Source organism: Elephantulus edwardii, unplaced genomic scaffold (genome assembly GCF_000299155.1).
Source record: "Elephantulus edwardii isolate Elephantulus edwardi_28Jun2011 unplaced genomic scaffold, EleEdw1.0 scaffold00028, whole genome shotgun sequence".
NCBI lineage: Eukaryota > Metazoa > Chordata > Mammalia > Macroscelidea > Macroscelididae > Elephantulus > Elephantulus edwardii.
In genome coordinates, this window is record NW_006399778.1 from 7469750 (window position 1) to 7489951 (window position 20202).

The 20202-nt window shown below is 44.3% G+C and overlaps 1 protein-coding gene across 1 annotated transcript in view; it reads left to right on the forward strand.

Annotated features, from left to right (window-relative positions):
- TCEA3 (transcription elongation factor A (SII), 3) overlaps positions 1–20202 on the forward strand; it is a 40716-nt gene that overhangs the window by 18497 nt on the left and 2017 nt on the right. Inside the window, exons 6-9 of the mRNA XM_006883533.1 lie at positions 5591–5754; positions 5927–5983; positions 10448–10602; positions 17172–17318. Of these exons, the coding sequence (XP_006883595.1) occupies positions 5591–5754; positions 5927–5983; positions 10448–10602; positions 17172–17318 (523 nt within the window). The remainder of the gene's footprint in view (positions 1–5590; positions 5755–5926; positions 5984–10447; positions 10603–17171; positions 17319–20202) is intronic.

Sequence of the window (20202 nt, forward strand, 5' to 3'; positions counted from 1 at the left end):
TTAGCTGATTACTGAAACGTAGCAGTTTAAACCCAACCAGAAGCTCCTGAGAAAGGATTTGCGATATGCTCTCAGACCCATTACAGATAAGAAAACCCTAAGAGACAGTTCTCTCTGTCACATAAGGTCTCTATGAGTCAAAATTTGTCTCAGTGGCGCCTACCAGCGACAGCGTTACCCTCTTTCACACATAAGAACCTTTAGGCACATAGAGGTTAAGGAACTCGCTCACAGTCACAGAGCTAGAAACCAACCTTCTATATGATTTAAGTTTGTAATAAGTATAGCACCTCAGTGTAGGTGTTCCAATGACAACTATCTATCACTGTTCCTGTTTATACCTCCTTCAGTGAAGCATACCACAAACTCAACTCTGCTTGTTCCCTTCTAGTGAGTCCTGGATATTGAGGATGTGATGATGGGGGGAAGGGGCGTGGCGATGGGGCACAGAACTTAGTGGAAACCAGTTCCCAGAAGAAGATGGCAGTTTATTCCACCTCTAGGCATTGGGATTGGCCCACGTCATAGGAGATGACAGAGCTGGCACAAAGGTAGCTCTGCCTTATACCCTGGGAACAGGGCCACTGGCTTCCAAAGAGGAAAACCAAAGCCACCCCAGCTGCTGTGGAGTTGATTCCAACTCCTGGCTCCCTGTGCTACGTCATAAAACCCTCCCAGAGACTTTTCATGGCTGTGACCTTTCAGAAGTAGATTCTCGGGCTTTTCCTCTGCTGCCTCTCTGAGTGACTTTGAACTGCCACCCTTTCTGTGCTTTACATCCCCTTTGGCCAGCTCCTTTAATTCTTCATGCATGCACTCAGTCAGTGAAGATTTATCAATGTCCATCTTGAACACTATATCAGGTGCAGAAGGAGAGTGGTGATCCAGGCCACCTGGTCCCTGTACTCTGGAACTCCATACACTGGGGGTGAAGGTGATGTTTATAAACATTAAACAAGTTATAGGTTTGGATGAGTGCCATGAAGGGAAGAAATTGAACAATGTGCTAGAATGTAATGTGCAGAGACAATCTCCCTTGGCTGGCATGACCAGGGAAGGCCTCACTGAAAACATTTGCTGGACAGGTACAAAATCCATGCCATCTAGTCAGTTCCAACTCATAGAAACCTGTAAGACAGAATAGAACTGGCCCAGAGGGGTCTCCAAGGCTGTAAATATTTTTGGAAGTAGCAACCATTAGCAACCAGTGTGTTCATACTACCAACGTTTTGGTTAGCACCCAAGTACTTTTAACAACTGCCCTGCCAGGGATCTTGGATGGCCATAGTCTAGGGAAATCTGGAGGAGGGACTCACCAGTGCAAAGGCACTGGGGCAGGTGTCACCAATGTGTCCGAGGAACAGAAGGAAATCATAAACTGTGAAACAGGTGATGAAGTCAAAGACACTGGACAGTTGTGGAGGGGCTGGAGCCCCTGTTAAGAGGTTGATCCTTGCTAAGCATGATGGGAAGCCATTAGAGAGTCAAAGCCGCTGAGCCGCTGAGTGAGAAGATCAGCTTGAATGTGGCAAGTAGATTGTAAAAGGACCAGAGAGTGTGGGGAATATCAGTGCAGGGCACGTGAAAGTTCAGAGTTAGATGCAAGGAGACTATTTTAATTGCAGAAAATCCCTTGGTCTCTAGATTCCTGCCCTCCTGTGCCTTCTCTCACCTCCTATACCCTTGTCTCCTGCTAAAATCTAACTCCAGGCAATATTGAGGCTAGACCTCAGCTTCTCTATTCATAAGCCCAGCTGTCTGGCCACCCAGTTGTCTGGCAGAGTCTGGTAGAAGCTAGGGTAAGTTATTTGAACAGTAAGTTTCAAACTGCCCTAAAAAGAAATAAATAAAAGCTGGGGAATCTCGTTGAACAACTTTTATAAGAATTTAAAATATGAACCTGGTAAGAACAGAGCATAGTTCCCTGGGACTTTCTCCCCTCCTTTCCTGCCCCCATGGCTGCCTGTGAAGAACCACAAGGCTCCAGAAAACACAGAAATCCCTGTGGTCTTAGGGTAACCACTGTAGAGAGGGGATCCAAGGCTAGACTAAACAGGAAGGGTTGGAGGACAAGGAGGTCACCAATAGAGTTCATGTTAAGGAATCTCAATTGGCTGTTAGTTGGCATTTTTCTGTTATCAGTTTTTCAATCCTGGAATACAACTCCTTGATCCCAAGAAGACTTGATTAGATGCCAAGCTTCCTCTTCTTCCTAAAGGAAGAAGCACTCTCATAGCCTGAAAGTGGATGTGAAAAGCAGCCTAGGAATTCCACTCCAGGACTGCCTGGTACTGCTGCCCAGGCTGTGCACTATACAACTAACACCAGGAGAGACTCAGGCTAAGAGGTAAATAGTGCCTCTGAAGTTAAAAACACAGCAGCCCTCTAGGTCCTTCCATGTGCTCAATGTGGAGAGACCCTGGAGAAAAAGACCTTAATTTCTTCAGGTCTGCAAAGTCACTTTTTCCTGAACTGTGAGCATCAGGATTGACTTGACAGAACCTGATGAGTTACTGGAAGAGAAGACAGAAAGGCTTAGGGATAAAGGCAGAGAGTTCTTGACAGCCAAGACTCAGAACAGTGCAGAAACAACTCTAAAAAGGAGGGAACCATGCAGTTATCACTAAACCACTTGACTTTGCTGAGGTTCTCAATAAAACCCCTATTGATTACAGTGATCTGGTCATGGGGCTGGCACAGGGCTCGGCAGCCTCTGCATGGGATCTCCATGTGTCAGAGACCACTGCATGCAGTTAACAACAATATGTAACTTGCAGAGTGACAGAGAAGAATAAATAGTAGCAAAGTCCAAGTCACATCTCTTGCTGTCGAATGATTCTGACCCATAAAGACCCTGAAGGACAGAGTAGAACTACCCCACAGTGTTTCTTCCAAGGTTCTGATCTTGATGGAAGCAGATAGTCATATCTTTGTCCCTTGCAGTGGCCGCTGGGTTTGGATCTTTCAGTTAGCAGGTGAGCACCACCAGAGCTGTTCTAATTAGCAAGTCCAAGGGTTGCCATGAATATGAACAGCAACCATAGGTAAATGGTGACTTTCATTATCATCATCCACAAGTCCGAGAATCTGGCCAGATCCTTTCTCTCCAGCTCTCTCTCAAGTCACCACTTCCCCGGCTCCTCCTGCTGCAACTGTCCTGAGCAACTTAACACTGCCCGTGCAAACCACACACTTCCACACCTCTATGCGTTTCTACCAAGAAATTAAAGAGACTTCTTTTTTTTCAGAATGTTTTGCATCAAACTGCACTGTAGGTCACTATATGACTCGTCTTATATTTCTTAAGTTATACAGGAGCTCTGGTGGCCTAATGGATAAGGAGTTGTACTGCCAGCCAAAAGGCAGATGATTCAAATCTACCAGCTGCCCTGAAAAAAAAAAGATGGCCAGTCCCCTGTTTGATATACAACCTCTGAAAACCCCCTGAAGGAAGAGCAGTGAGGGTTAAGTTATACACAGTAAGGCACAGCCTCGTGCCCTAGGATGCTTGGGGGATGCCTCTAATCACTTCACTCAGCATTCTCTTCATGAAAATGGAAAAGGTCCTATAGCAATCACAGTTTGAGCCCTGGCCAGTTTTAATTTATGACTTCCACAAAGCAGCAGTTAAGAAATAAAACAACATATTGCATTGGGGAAATCTACTGCCAAGGACCTTTTGGGGGGGGGGGGAATGCTAAAGAGCAAGGATATCACATTCAGAACTTAGGTGTATCCGACCCAAGCTAAACTATCAGAGATTGCTTCCAGTGTGCATGGCATCATTATGAATCAGCATAAACAATTAACTCATTGAGGGAGGGAGCTTTTCTTACTTGTCTGCTTTTTCTGTGTTTTTTGCCCTCTAGTAACCAGAGAATAGGTCTCTGTGACTATTTATGACTGAATGAATGCCTAAATGACATAATGTACATAAGCCAGCTAGCACAGTATACTATGAGTTGTAGTATAGTTACTGGCATTATTACACTGTTCTGTTACTCACATAGAGGTTGGTTAAGAAAATGAGTGCTGGAGTTTGGCTGGGTTTGGATCCTGGTTCTACTGGTTTCCAGATGGTTAATGAAAGCAAACTAAAATAACCCTCAGTGCCATCAAATCAGAAACACCTCTTGGCTGACACTCCAGCGGGTTTTCCTAGACTGTAAATTGCACAGGAAGAAAGACATGGCCTTGGTTTAACAGCACTACCCTTGCTAACTGTTGTACATTGCCCTCGAGTCAGAACTCATAGCTCACCTTTCAGTGGGTTTTCAGAGGCTTAAATCACACAGAAGAGATTGTCCTTCTTTCTCTCTAGGAGAAACTGATAGATTCGAACCCCCTGCCTTTGGGTTGACATCCCAACTCTTTACCTACTAGGCCACCAGAACTTACTCCCTATGGGCTACGCCATCAGAACTTCTGACACTAAAGCAGGCTGTTTAATAATGTGTCTATTTCTAAAATGATGGGGTCCCTAAGTGACACAAATGATAAAAGGCTTGATGGTTTGGGGAAGAAAAATCTGATGATCTATTTTCAAGAGGTCATAACTATTTGACTCAGCAATTCCACTACTAGGAATATACCCTAAAGAAACCATAGTTGCTACCCAAACAGATATATGCATATCCATGTTTATTGCTGTGCTATTCACAATAGCAAAGAGATGGAAGCATCCAAATGACCATCAACAGATGAATGCATAGAAAAACTATGGTATATTCACACAATAGACTACTACACCGCACTGAAAAACAAGGAACTGATAAAATATTACACAACATGGGTGAACCTGGAGGACATTATGCTGAGTGAAATATCTCAGTCACAAAAGGACAAATACTGCATAACCCTACTGTTAAAAAACAAGACTGACATGAGGGTTAGAGGGAATCTAAGAAAAGAGGAGATAAATAATGATACTGTATTGGAACAAATAAAGGAAAGAACTTTCTATTGTATGACAATAGTCCAGAATAAGAGGTACATTGAAAAGAAGACTTGGGGGAGGGAGGTAATTGTACAACAATGAATTTTTTTAAAAAGTGAACGGGGGCAGGGGAAGGAGAGGCGATAAACTGTGCAGTAATGAATGAATGAAAATCTAAATTTTCTATAAGCTTTCCTTAAAATCACAATTAAAATAAAAAATTATATTTAAAAAAGACATAAAAATGAAAATCTTATGAAATTTTTCTCTGAAACACAGTGAAATCTTCTTGTACTGAGAACTCCAGGGTGTGGAGATGCTCTGAAACACATAGGATTATCATGAATCAGGATTAATTCAGAAGTTAACAACTAATTTTTTTTAACTCTCTGCAGTCTAATTTTCTCTGTAAACATTCACTCAAACTACAATTTTTTAAGTGCTTTAAAATGCATTTCTGAGATGAGGGTCAGAATAGTACAGGCTCATGGCATTATTACAAGGATTAAATGAGTTGATCCATGTCAAGTGTCTGAAATAGCACCTACTTCAGAGGGTTGTTACAAAGATTAGTGCAGATCATCTAGAACAGAGCTCACTTAATACATTGTTCACTTAGTGCCAACATGTTCTCTTATTCATTGTCATCCTCAGATCAAACAGCACCAAGTCAAAAGCAGAGACCCCCAAAACACCCAGCAGCCCCCTGACCCCCACGTTTGCCCCCTCCGTGTGTCTCTTGGCCCCCTGCTATCTCACAGGAGACTCTGTCCGGGACAAATGTGTGGAGATGCTGTCAGCAGCCCTGAAGGCAGATGGTGAGAGGGCCTGGGGCAGGGGAAGTGGCTAGGGGCGGGGCTTCCTAAGGGGAGGGGAGCCTCCAGCTTGCTTTGCTCCGTGGGAGGGATGCAGAAACACTGGAGTTCTCAGTACAAGAAGATTTCACTGTTTGGGTCTGGTTGATGCCTGTGTTTTCTTATTCTCTTTCAGACGATTATAAGGACTATGGGGTCAACTGTGACCAGATGGCATCAGAAATCGAAGATCATATCCTTAAGCTGTTCTGGAACTGTGGTGCTGAGTCTGTCTAGTGCCAAGCCTAAATGCAAGAGACCCAGGGCGGTGAAGGTGGGAGAAAACACTCCCTAGCACCCCCTGAGCTAGTGCTCCCCATCCTGACTTTGTTGTTATGTATTGTTGAGTCAGAACCACTCATAACTGAAGTCCAGCAGGCTTGCAGAGGCAGTAAATCACACAGGAGATCACCCATTCTTCTCCTGGAGCTGGCAGATCACATGCCTTTGGGTTGGCCATGCAATTCCTTACCACTGAGCCATCATTAATAACTAATATGTATAAATTAAGGTTTGCATCTGTCAGCTTCTTGCCAACATTTTTAGGAATAGTACCTCATTTAATGTTCAGACCAACCTCACAAGTTTCCATGATTGATCCCATTTTACAGATGAGGTAACTGAGATTCATAAAGCTTGAGTCACTTATCAAAACTCATACAGCTAATAGTGGCTGAGTTGGGATTTGAACCCAGAAAGTATAATTCTAGAACCCTGGGCTCAGCCACTAAGTATGCCTCCATAAGTCAAATTGTCACCACGTGAATCAGAGAAGGCAGAGAGCCCAGCATTCTCATAATCAGCCCTTCCCTTCTTCTATTCTCTAAGGACAACAGCTCTCATATTTTAGTCTCTATCAAAGGAGCTCTGGTGGTTTGTTGTTGTTAAGTGCCGTCAAGTCAACTATGACCCATAGTATCCCTATGAACAAAAGATTGGAACCCTCTCTTACCTGTGCCCTTCTCACAATCTCTCACATGCCTGAGCTCATTGCTCCAGTCCACTGTGTAAATTCATCTGGTTGAGAGTCTTTCTCTCTTTCACCATCCCTCCAGCTTTCCAAGTATGATGTCCTGCTCCAAAGAATAGCCTCTCAAGGCAACACGCCCACAGTATGGGAGATGAAGTGTCACAATGCTTGCCTCCAAGAAGCACTCTGGCTGCACCTTCTCCAAGAAGGCGGTCCCTGGGATATTGGCACTCTTCAACACACCTCACAGGCAGGCATCAATTCTTCTTCAGTCATCCTTATTTACGTATTTGCATCCAGCCCTCAGATGCAAGTAATTGACAAGAACATGGCCTGAATTGGTCATACCTTAGCCCTCAAATTGACTTCATTGTTTCTCAACAGTTTGGAGTGGTCCTTGACTACAGATTATTCAAGTGCAATACATCTCCTGATTGCTGGTGCTAAGTGTATTGATTGTGGATCCAAGTAAGATGAAGTTTTTGATAGCTTCAATCTTTTCTCGATCTACTACGATGTTGCCTATTGGTGAGAATTTTTGTTTTCCTGACATTGAGATGCAATTCATGTTGAAGGCTTTAGTCTCTGATTTTCTGCAGTTAAGAGCTTTAAGTCCTTATTTTTAGCAATCAGGGTAGTGTTATCTGCATAGGGAAAGTTATTGATAAAAAATTGTGCTGCCAACCCAAGGGCAAGTAGTTTGAATCCTCAAGAAAAAGACAGTCTCCTTCTATGTGATTTACAGTCTCTGAAAAGTCACTAGAGGGTCATCTATAAATCAGTTCTGACTTGACGATACCCAGTAACTATGTGCCAGGCACTGTGGTGGGTGATTAACACTTCCACCTCCATTAATCTTCAGCAATCTCTGTGAAACAGATATTGTTGTTCTCACTGGATAGATGAGAAAACCAAGGCTCAGGAACTAGAGGGTGTCAGAGCTTGACCGGTCTTTGGACCTTGGTAGAAAAATGGAAAAGACTTGCCAAGCCTTGATCTTTGGATTCTGTGTCCTGAGTTCTTTCCTTTATGCCCCACTTCTCCAACTTCTCTGAAAGGGGTTCTGTGTACACAAAGATGGTGACCATCAGAGTGATACGGGCCTACTGGCCCATTGTAACAAAAGGGAAACTTTCTTTTTGTTTGTCTTAGTGAAAATCTTGCCCTTTACTATGATGACTCTACTGAATAAAAGGATAGCATTTCATTTACTGGCAGCAAAACTCTGCATGCCAAAGAGGAGGAAGGAGGAAGTAGGGAGCAGTCCCCAGAGGACAAGACCTCAGTGTCATTCCAAGTGTCATACAAGATGCAAGTGATGCCTTTGACATTGCTGGAGTGGACTAGTGGCCAGAAGAGGGTAGAAAAGTAGGGATCAGCCTGCACACGACAACCTTTCCTCCTCTAATCTCTTCTCTGAGGCTCAGCCTAATATCTTTCAATATATTTTCTGGTAGTTTCCTCCAAAATCCACTACCACTGATTCCAACTCATGGGACAGAGTGGATTTGCCCCATAGAGTCCAAAGCGGTAATCTTTCCTGTGGAGTACCTGATGGGTTTAACTGCCAGTCTTTTGATTAGCAACCAAGCCCTTTAACTAGAGCAGCACCAAAACACCTTAGTATTGCCTGACCATCACTTAATTATTAACCAGCATGGTTTGAGGGAACAATTTCATAATTTCCTCTTCATTCAGGAACACAAAGTATGAGAGATCAAGGCAGTCTTGAGTTTCTTCTGGTTTTATCTGCAACAGTAGTTCCTTTAGCAGGTCCCTTCCACCTTCTGCTTAGTTTGAAACAGAAAGTGGGTGATCCAGTACAAAATTGTACTTCCTCCCTTCCTCCCCATCCTCTTTCTCCACTAAGTGTCCCTCCTCTGAAGGAGAGAGCAGATTTCAGCTGCACCAAGGCCAGTGCAGCAATTTGTTCTTAGATGGTGAGTGGTCTGTGGGGAGAGAACTGTGTGTCCTCTTTGAAGCGATCCTGGTTTATGGTGGCTGGTGGCACATACAAGGAAGCACTGAGGGGTCAGACAGTCCCAGGTCTGCTCCTTATCGTCCTCTCCTGTAGTTCCAGGAAATGGATGAAGAATGAGGAGAAGGCTGGCAAAGACATTGCCAGCCTCACTCACTGTGCCCATTTATCAAACCAATACATACTTCCAGGAATCCTCAATACAAATTTTTTAACACAATTATGAGCTTTCAAAAGTGTTGTGGCACATACCTTTCTTTTCACCTCCTTAATTGAGTTGTAGCAACAACTGAAAAGTGGAAGAAACACTCTCATCTTCTAGGGAGTCAGCTGTTCCTATTTACCCACAATTCTGCAGCCTCTTTCTTGTCTACGGTTTTTCCCAGCAGCAGCTTCGTCTTCCTGATTCGGCTTGGCTCAGGCAATCGAGAGAGTGAGGCTGTGTTCCCCAAGCTCCCAGAGGGTGGAGATGGGTGGAGTGAGTGGGAAGCGAAGAAGCCAGCCTGGCGGTGAAGGAGGCCTGCCTGGAATGCAAGGTGGAGAACGTGATGTGGTCAGTGGCTAGGACTGACTTCCTGCTGAGCTAGTAGAGAGAACATTACCAATAGGAGAGGGTTCTGGCTTCCAGCCCTGCATTGCCAGTAAGTCACCCTGTGACCTTGAGCAAGCCCTCACCCTTTCTAAGTCTCTGCTTCCTCATGTGTTAATGAGGAAAGCAATTCTGACCAGCAATTCCCAAAGTGGGTTCCACAGAACGGTTATGGAGGCATAGGGATAACAGATACGATGGTGGCGGTTCTATGATACACATATTTAGTTAGTAAAAACAATTTCTAACATAGATCTCTTGTAAAAACAGTGTTGTAACTCGAACTTTTAAAAAAGCAGGAGCTTTGGTGGCATAGTGGTAAGGAGTTGTATGCCGACCCAAAGGCACAGAGTTTGAATCCACCACCTGCTCAGCAGAGGAAAGACAAACAATCTTCTCCTGTACAACTTACGGCCTTGAAAACTTTCTGGAGTGTCAACTATGAGTTGGTCCTGACTTGACTGCACATATAACAGCAGTAACAATGCCTGTATTCAGAAACGTCAGATTAATCACGCCTCAACAGAGTTCTATATTGCAATACTTTTGAACATGTGGATGGGCGGAGTGGTGAATTCCCGCTGGAGGCAGCAGCGAGCAGTGTTTCCTAACCTTACCTTTCCCCTAGAACAGACTCTAACACTGGACTCATGACTCCCTGGGACCTTTCCAGGGTAGGGGTCATCTTAATCTTTGTCATCACCCCAGCAACCAACCCTTAATGTTGAGCCTTTTGTGTGTCCCAGGTACCAAGCCAGTGTGTTTTATGGTTTAGCTGGTTGAATCCTCATGACAGCTCTGTAAGAGAAGTGAATCCTATTTTATGAATTTATAGGGGTTCCATAAGGAACTAAGGCACAGAGAGGGCACGTGCCCCACCTGAGGTCATACAAGGGATACCGATACCACGGTCTTCACCATGGGAGCGATTTTTTGTTTCTGATACTTGGCTGACCCCCAGAGCTAGTTGAGGTCTCCCACTCCTCAAGGCAGCGGGCATGAAGGCGCCTGTCCCTACAGAAGTCACAGCAGGGGCAGAGGCAGCGCCGGCATCGGTATAAGGCTCCCCATTCTTTGCTTCCCCCTCCATGAGTGGCTGGCTGGCCCTTGACCATGGCACATATCTATCAGGAGCTCAAGAGCACAGACATGAAGTACCGGAACCGTGTGCGGAGCCGGATCAGCAATCTCAAGGATCCCAGGAACCCAGGCCTGCGACGCAATGTGCTCACTGGCGCCATCTCTGCTGGCCTCATTGCCAAGATGACGGCAGAGGTGAGGGCCCGACCCCTACCCAACCCAGAGGAGCAGAGGCTGGGCTCCCTTACTGTGCCCCAGGATGCATGGCTCGTGACTCAGTGGAGATGAGAAGGGAGGCTTTTCAAGTCATGACCTCGCTGCTTCCCTGCAGCTGCCTCCTCCAGAGCCAGGCCCTTTGTGTGTAGGCTGCCCCCCTCACCCACCCTGGGCTTCCGGAATCTCTGGATACAGAACACAGCTAATGAGTATTAAGCTCTGAATCGAACTTAAGACTTTAAGTGCTTTGTTGTTGTTGTTGTGGGCCATCAAGTCGTAACTGACCCATAGCTGACCCTCTGGCGGGTTTTCAGAGGCAGTTAATGGCACAGGAAGAGACTGCCCATCCTTCTTCAGCAGAGCAGCTGGTGGATTCAAACCACGTACCTTCAGGATTGCAGCGCAGCCTCTTGCCACGAGACCACCTGCGCTCCTTTTAAGTGCATTGCCTAATTTTACTTATTGTATATTTATTATACTAATATGCTCATTTCAGGTGGTATAGTCCATAGGGAGTTGTCCTGGTGACCCAAAGGCCTCTTTCATGGCCCAAATCTATTCAGTGGCTCAAGAGAAGATGGGCACTCTTCTGCAGTGCAATTTATAACCTTGGGAACACAGTATAGGGTCAGCTGTGAGTTAGTTCTGACTTAACAGCAATGAGAGAGAGAGACCCATTTTACAGATGAAGATGCTGAGGTTCTGCCTATGCACACAGGAGGCAAGCCGAGGCTTCACCACTTTGTTATACTGCCTGCCTATCAGTCTTGTTGAGTCCTATCTGTTCTAGGCATAATTCAGAGTAAGAGTACCCATCTCCATGGAGCACCATCCAGACTGGGAAGACAGACATGTTTACAAACAAGTACAAACACAAACATGGTGAGAAGTATGACAGAGCCACAGTAGGAGAGCACAAAAGAGGGACTGAGAGAGCTCGGTCAGTGAAGGTCATACAGAGGAAGAAAAGGAGCCCCTGTTTGAGGGAGTACGTGCAAAGCATAGAAATGTGAGTGTGAATCCTACCTTTGCCATTTATTTATCTGTGTGATCTTGGACAAATTAATAAACCCTTCACTACCCGTCTGTAAAATGGGGATAATAACAGCGCCATCATAATCTCACGAATAATTAATAATATATATGAAGGGGGCTCTGGTGGCCCCGTGGAAGGACCCGCACAGCTAACCAAAGGCTGGAGGTTCACCAGCTGCCCCATGAGAGAAAGATGGACAGTCTCCTTCTGTGTTATTTATAGCTCAGAGAACCCACTGGATGATCAGCTATGAGTCAGTTCTGGCTTAGTGGCAATGGGAAAGAGTATATACGTGAAATGTTTAGAAGGTTAGTATGTATAAAGTTCTGTCCCCAATTAGTGTAACTGGCTCATTCACCAACCATTTGGTATCACTGCAGCACAATGTCATGAAGGAGGAAATATTATCCTCAACCTATTAAAACAGTCATACACAATAAGTAAGTGAGAGAACAAAGACAGGAACCTAGATCTGTTTCAGAGTCCTTATCCTGGAGGCCTTGTGCATATTTTACAACATGGTTAGCTCTTTACTGCCAGAGCTAATAGAAAAGACCCCCTCCCAGAAATGTACACTGAGTTAGAGGGAAGTTTAGAAACTCAAAGTGGCTCAGAGAAAAATAGTGACATGTGTTAGGGTCCTGGAGTCTGTAACTAGGCCATAGAATACCTCGGAACCTTCTGAAACTCTTGGCAGTTTGCCTGAGTGTGTGTGTGCGCGCACGCTTGCTTATGTGCTCAGGAGATCAGGAAATGTATTGGACTAGTCAGGGACCTCTCCAAATTATTGAGAAGCAATGATATCAGTTTAAGAACTAAGGTGCACCTGATTTCTGATTTAGGCCAAGGTCTTTTGGTCACTTACTATGCATCTACGAGAGAAAGATGGGCAACATCCTGTGCGATTAACTGCCTTTGAAAACTTGCTGGAGGGTCAGCTATGAGTCAGTTCCGATTCGATGGTACTCAACAATGACAACACTATATTTCTGAGAGCTGGACAGTGACTAAGGCTGACAGAAAAAGAATTGGTGCCTTTGGACTGTGGTATTGGAAGAGTGCTAAATATCCATCCCATGAATGGCCAAAAGAACAAACAGGTATGTCTTGAAGAAGATGCAACCAGAGTGCTTCTTGGAGGCAAAGATGAAGCTTTGTCTTACATCCTTTGAGCATGTTGCTAGGAGAGGCTATTCCTTGAAGAGGAAAATCATGCCTAGGAAGCTAGAAGGACAGAGAAGAGGAGAATGACCCTCAATGAGGTGGGTTGATATAGTGACTGTGGCATTGGGTTTGATTGTGTCAAAAATTGGGAGGATGGCACAGAATAGGACAGGGTTGAGATCTGTTGTTCATAGGGTCGCTATGAGTCGTACTCTACAACCTAACAACAACAATAGAAGTAGAAAGTCAATAAAAAAAGAGGAAGATCCCAAATGAGACATATTGACACGTTGGCTGTAATAATGAGCTCAAACACAGCAACCATTGTGAGAATGCTGCAGGACCCAGACACATTTCCTTCTGATACGCATATGGTTGCAGTGAGTCAGAAGTGATTGGAGGGCACCCGCCAACGCCCTTCCAGATTAGCATTCCTGGGGAGCGAGATATCTAAATCCTTAAGACTTGGAGTCAGCGGTGTGCTGGCGCTGCCTTCCAGCCCAAGAAAACAGATTCTGTCCCTCTAGTCCCATTCTTCATTCAGTTACATCACATTGTTGTTGTTATCAGGTGCCTTTGAGTCAACAACGACTCCTAGCAACCTTATGAATAACAGATCTGAACCTTGCCCTATCCTGTTGTAAATTGGCCATGGTAAGAGTATTTCTTCCATGTAAATTGGCAAACTCTACTAATTAGGGCTCATTCACAACCACTCCTGTTTCCAAAATCAGTTTACTAGCATGGCACTGTAATTAGAGGCATTACATAAATTGGCATCGAATAAATTTTCAATAGATAAATGCATTTTGCTCTGGAAAAATCTCCCCAAATGAAACTAGCTTGCTTTTTTGTAAAAAAAAAACCCCAAACAAACCTTCATTTGCCTTTGGGTTAACTTGTTTTTCCTATGTATCTCTCTGTAATCCATGCTAGCTATTAAGTTTAAAATAAGCTCAAAACGCATTGGTGTAGATTAAGAACTGACTCATAGCTGACCCTCCACTGGGCAAAGGCTGTAAATCCCATGGGAGGAGATCACTGATATTTCTTCCTCGGAGCTGCTGGTGGATTCGAATCTTTGCATTAACAGCGCAGCTCCTCACAGACTACACCACCAGAGCTTCTTGCATTTAAGATACATTTAGAATTTAAACATTATCATGACTCAGAATAGCTTGGAGACCCTAGGATAAATGCTAATTCCTGAGCTCTGCCTGCAAAGATTCAGACTCCTAGGAATTTGCCTTTTTATCGGGAAGCCCAATTGAGGTTGATACAGATGCTTTGTTCTGTGTGCCAACTCTGTTCTCCAAGGCCTGAGAAATGTGCTCTTGTTGTTGTGTGCACCTAGTTGATTCTAGTCTATAGTGCCTTTTAGGTCGGAGAAAACTGCCCCACAGGCCTTCCAGGGCTGTAGTCTTTATGGGAGCAGATGGGTCTTTTTTTCCTTTCTCCTGCAGAACCACTGATGAATTTGAAATAGGAACCTGTGGTGAGTAGCCTAGTGCTTATATATTATGTCATCTGGGCTTTTCAGGAATGAGAATTGTTGTTGTTGCTACGTGCCCTCAAGTCAGAAATGATTCACAGCTGAGCTTCCAGTGAGTTTTCAGAGGCTCTAAATTGCAGATGGGGAGATTGCCCATCTTTCTCCTGCAGAGCAGCTGGTGGATTCGAACTATGCGCACAGCTCCCTACAATTAAGCCACCCGTGCTCCTGAAGAAATAGAAGTAGTTAACAGGATATTAGAAAAATCATATTTGTTTTAAACTAAAAAATAAATTTCTGCCTATATTCTCTAATGGGAATAATGTGAGAATGTTGTTTGGTTGTGTTTTTTTTTTAAAAAAAAAAAAGTATAGTTAACAGAAACAAAAATATTTCTCTCATTGCCATCATGTCAGAACAACTCAGAACTGGTCTTGCAGCAGGTTTTCTGAGATTGTAAAGTCTCACAGGAGGAGAAAGTACATTTTTCTCCTTTGGAGACATTGGTGGATTTGCATCACCAGAGAGGCTTGGATATTGGGTTAGCAGCACTACTCTATATGGGCCACACGACCAGAATTCCTCTTCAAATATTTGTTGTTGTTGTGGTGGTGGTTAGGTGTGGTGATGTTGACTACAACTCATAGCGACCTTCTGAACAACAGACCTGCACCCCGCCCTGTCCTGTGCCCTCCTCATGATCTCTGTCCTGCTTAAGCCCGTTGTGTAGACACCACGTCAATCCATCTAGCTCATTGATAGTCTTCCTTTCTTTTGTTGACCCTCTACCTTTCCCAGCATGATATCTCTAATCACTGGTTCCTTCCTCCTAAAAGTATGCCCAAAGTAAGAAAGTCAAACTTTCACCATCTTGGTCTCTAAGGTGTTGATTGTGATTGCACTGCCTTCAAGAAATTGTTCTTTTGCCAGTTCATGGTATATTCAATACTTTTTGTCAACACCACAATTCAAAGGCATCAATTCTTCTTCCGTCATCCTTATTAATGGTCAATTTTCAAATGCATAAGAAGCAAATGAAAATACTATGGCTTGCATCGAGCCATCTTAGTCTTTAAAACTAACATTTTACTCTTGTGGACTTTGGAGAGGTCCTTGACAGCAAATTTCTCGAATTCAACCTATCTTTTGGTTTCTTGACTGCTGCTACCATGAATGCAATGTGGACCTGCCCAGCCAGATTAGTTGGCAAAACATGAGACTCAATCTCCAGGACGTAGGGTGTGCTATATATTTGCTATATTTTTTTTCAAATATCTAGGTAGATTCATATGCTTATCTTAATATCAGCTTCAGCCATTCTCCTCCCCCTACTTCTCCAAACCAACTTTTAAGATGAGCTTCTCTAGAAGAAGTTTAAAAGCAAAAAAAAATCCCACCAAATCTACCATAGAGTTGGTTCCAACTCATAATAACAAACTATTGGGTTTCCAAGAATGTAAATCTTTTCAGAAAGACTGCCCATCTTTTTCCTACTAAGCAGCTGGTAGATTTGAACTGCTGACCTTTGGTTAGCAGTCCAATACATTGTGTCCTATGTCACTGAAGTCAAATGCCCAAGGAGATAGAGAAAGAAAAGGTCTAGACAATGGAAGCTTGCAATAGATTGAAGAGGAAACAGAGGACTTTATTCTGCGGCAGGAAATCACGTTCTGGGATGCATTCAAAGTGAGGAGTTGTAAGAAAAAAAAAGTGAGGAGTTGTGTGAGCCCAGGAGCTTCATGATCCAGTGGGGTCAAGGTAATTGCAACAAGTCAGGAAGAGCTGAGACCAAAGTTCCCATGGCGGAGAATCGACTGGCAGTGGTCAGAGCTCAGACAGGCTCTGGATCAGGTCTTGACTGTAAGTAAATAAGGGGAACATCATAGATCCAGACAAAAACCCTCCCACTGGGCTGATAGGCAACATCATGATAGATGGTGAAAAGATTGAAATTGTCAACAATTTCATCTTGCTTGGATCTACAATCAACATTCTTGGTAACAGTAATCAATAAAGCAAAAGGCATATCACATTGTGAAAGTCTACTCTCGGGGACCTATCTAAAGTTGTTGTTATTGTTGTTAGGTGCCATCGAGTCATAGACGACTCATAGCGACCCTATGAATGAAAGACCTGAGCACTGGTCATAGCGTTTTCAGAGGCGAGCCATTTTGAAAGTGAATGCCACTCCTGCTTCCAAGCTTGTTTTAATTGGGAAGCTCCACCAAACACTGTCCACCATGGGTAACCATTATCGCATTTGACACATCAGTGTCATAGTGTTTAGCATCACAGCAACCAAGAGTTACCTCTGTACAGCAATGCACAGACCATCTCTATACCACTTAGAAGAACTGGGCTTAAGTGTGTCAGAGATGGTGAGGATGACACAGAATGGGACAGGGTTCCAATCTGTGGTTCACACGGTTGCTATGAATCATACTCAACTCGACAGCACCTAACAACAGCAGCGATCAAGTGGGCAGTGGTGAAGAAGCTCAAGCAGGGAGGACCAGGCAGGTGGCTAAGGTCCTGGCAGGCAGGGTGAACACCAGGTTGTAGGGATGTGCTCAGGTGTGCTTATCCTCAGGCAGAGACTGCGCACCTGCTGCATTCCTGTGTGTATCCTACTGTGCATGGCCCAACTAGAGCCCCCAGCATTGACCATCCACCAAGGGGTCAAGTGGAGACTACAGATAGGGCCTTACCCACTAGGGACAGGACCAGGGCTCCAGGCCTCTCCTCAGCTCCTCTTATACTTCTTCCAGTGTGTACCCTCCCCCTCTGTCAGGCTGTCTGAAAACCAGGTGTGCCACGAGGTGTCTGTCTCTGAAGGGCAGAATCATTTCTCCACAGGAAATGGCCAGCGATGAGTTGAGGGAACTGAGGAACGCCATGACCCAGGAGGCCATCCGTGAACACCAGATGGCCAAGACCGGTGGCACCACCACTGACCTCTTCCAGTGCAGCAAGTGTAAGAAGAAGAACTGCACCTATAACCAGGTACACATATGGGGTGAGGGAGGGGCATGACCGTAGGGAGGAGGCCTGTCAAAAACCACAGGGACTTAAACCTAAGAATCAGGGAGGCGGTCAAGGAAGAGCCATATGGGGAGAAAGGGCTACCGTGCCCCAGACTGCAGAGAGTTGTGCAAGCCTTTATACTCCAACATGATACACTTGTGGCTTCTAAAAAATAGTCAGGGGTATAGAATCACTCAGATATACAACTATGAGCTGTGGCCTGCGTGTTTTGGTCTGCCCTGTGTTGAGACTAAGGGAAGCCAGACTCAGGGACCTCACAACTTCTCTGGAGTCACACATTGTCACAAGGGAATGTAGCAATATGAAACCCAGCTCCTTCATTTTTCACCCAGTGAATCCAAGACCCAAACAGAGGGCAGGCTTTGCAGCCTTGACCCAAGATAGCATGGCCAGTCAGTGGTAAAGGTGATCATAGCTCACGCCTTTGGACTCTTAGATCCAGACTTTGCACCAACAGTACAGCTAATGGCAATAAAGTCTGAGGGATTTAACCCTGAGTCCCAAGGGTGAGGACCATGGCCCTGGCATGGAGCTACGGAAGCCTGTGGAGACCTTCCTCTCTGAAGGATTTAAACCTAGGCAACCGCTTCCTCCTTCAGGGTTGCACATGTTATGACCTTGCTGTTGTTACTGTGTGAGACTCATAGCTGATCCTCCAGCCTGTTTTCAGAGGCAGTTAAGTAGCACAGAAGGAGATTGCCCATCTTCTTGCAGAGCAGCTTAGTGGATTCAAGCCGTGTGCCTTTGGGATTGCAGTGCCCTGTCTTATCTTTAGGCCACTGTGCACCAATATTCTTGGATTCTAGGGAATGTCTAGTAATTCCAGAACACTGTTCTGTTTAGTAACTATTCTATAGCTACAGCATCAATATAGATCACCCTCACTATTTAGGGAGAGCCCTCAAAGAATTTTCACACTCAAGAATCTGACGCTGGATGTGTGTACTCTTGCTTTCTCTCAAGTATATCTCCATGTGGAGTCATGTGCTTCCTGGGCCTCACCTCCCTTAGGAAGTAAATTACCCATTAGCAAAAATGTCTCTCTTAGAAAGAAACCCCACTATCACCTTTTCTCAGGGGTTGCTGCTCTACAGCAACAAGACTTTGCTGAGTGGTGTCCTCTGGGCAGGCTCATGAGCTGGGGACACTCCCAAAAGGCAGGCTTCCAGCTAGTGGCATCATAGCTGAGTGTCAGCAAAGTGTTCATGTGTTACAGCCATCTAGGGTGGACTGTAGAGAATCTAAACAGGGCTGGGGGTGTCAGGAGTCTGCTTTGGGAAGCTGAATTTCTGCACCTCAAAGGGCTAGAATATGGTTGAGGGGATAAGGAATTAAAAAGAGAACGTTCAGCAGCCTCAAGGATCTTCATGTCCCATTGTTCTCTGGGCCCACGCTCTTCCACTCGTGAAATAGTGAAGAGGAGCCAAGTGGTCTAAAGATGTCCCCAGCTAGTTTGAGCTCGGACCAGTAAGGCCTGTCCAATGGAGTGTGGTCAGGGGTGAGAGGGGGAGAATACTTTCTGCAGGAGATGAGCCTGGAAGTCCAAGAAGAGACATCACTCAGCAGTGATGTCACTAGGGCTGGTGTCACCCACTGTGGTGACTTATGGTGTGATCACCTCACCCCATTGATTTCCTCTCATACCAAACCATACAGACTCCTTGGTAATGGTTTTTATCAAATTAAAAAATTTTTTTTCTTTATTGCACATTTTCTTCCCTCCACCCCTCCCCTTAGCCCTCTCTGCAATGCACCCCTTGTTCCAGACTGTTGTCATACATATAACACCTAATCATATACTCCTTTTGGACTGTTCTTTCCCTCATCTGATCTAATGCAATGTTCATTATCTGTCCACTATTTTCCCATTCTCTCCCCGAGCCCCCATGTCTGTCCTATTTTATAACAGCATTTTTTATCAACTTTAATCAATACATTATATAGTTGAAAACTGTTGAAATGTAATCCTGAGATTTTATGAACACTAACAACAAAATTGTTTTGTAAAATCTTTCAACACTACATTAAAACATGATTAGTGATAGCAAAGCAGAAGCCTTTTTATTTTTTTCTTTTTGTTTAATTTCTACTTCATTCTTAAAAGGTGGTGCTTCACAAATACTGATTACTACCGTACAGTAGTTAAAACACCAGAAAGTTTGGCGAAATCAGCATCTATAAGAATATCTATGGCCTCAAAAGGGAGCTCTAGTGTGGCCTAGTGGGCAAGGAGTTATACTATCAACACAAAGGCAGGTAGTTCGAATTCACCAGCTGTTAGATGTGCACTCTCTTCCCATGTGATTTACAGCCTCTGAAAATCTGGAGAATCAGCCATGAGTCAGTTCTGATTTGATAGCACATAAGAACAACACACCAACAAACACAGCAGTACATGCCTGCAGTATGAGCAGTTGGAGCCGGGTGACTCAAAGCATTGTTGCGATTGTGTAAGAATGATAGCTCAGGCCAGAGGGTATCTCTCAAACACATTGATTTAGAATGATAGTTCATGTAACAATGAATGAATGGAAATCCAAATCTCTGTAATTGTTTATTAAAATTAATAAAATAATTTTTTTTAAAAAAAGATAGCTCAGCTCAGACCAGACTGAACTTCTCAAATCATTTCCATGGAGTCAGAATTGACCCACCCACTGGATTTTCAAGGCTGTAAATTACATGAGAGGAGATTGCCTGCCCGTTTTTTTCTCAGTGAGCTCACCAATATAAATTTGAACCACCAAAGATAGCATGATCTTTGGGTTAATAATGCAACTCCATATAGACTAAATCACCAGGACTCCCTAAGAGTGTAATAATTAGAAGGTTCAAAAATTGA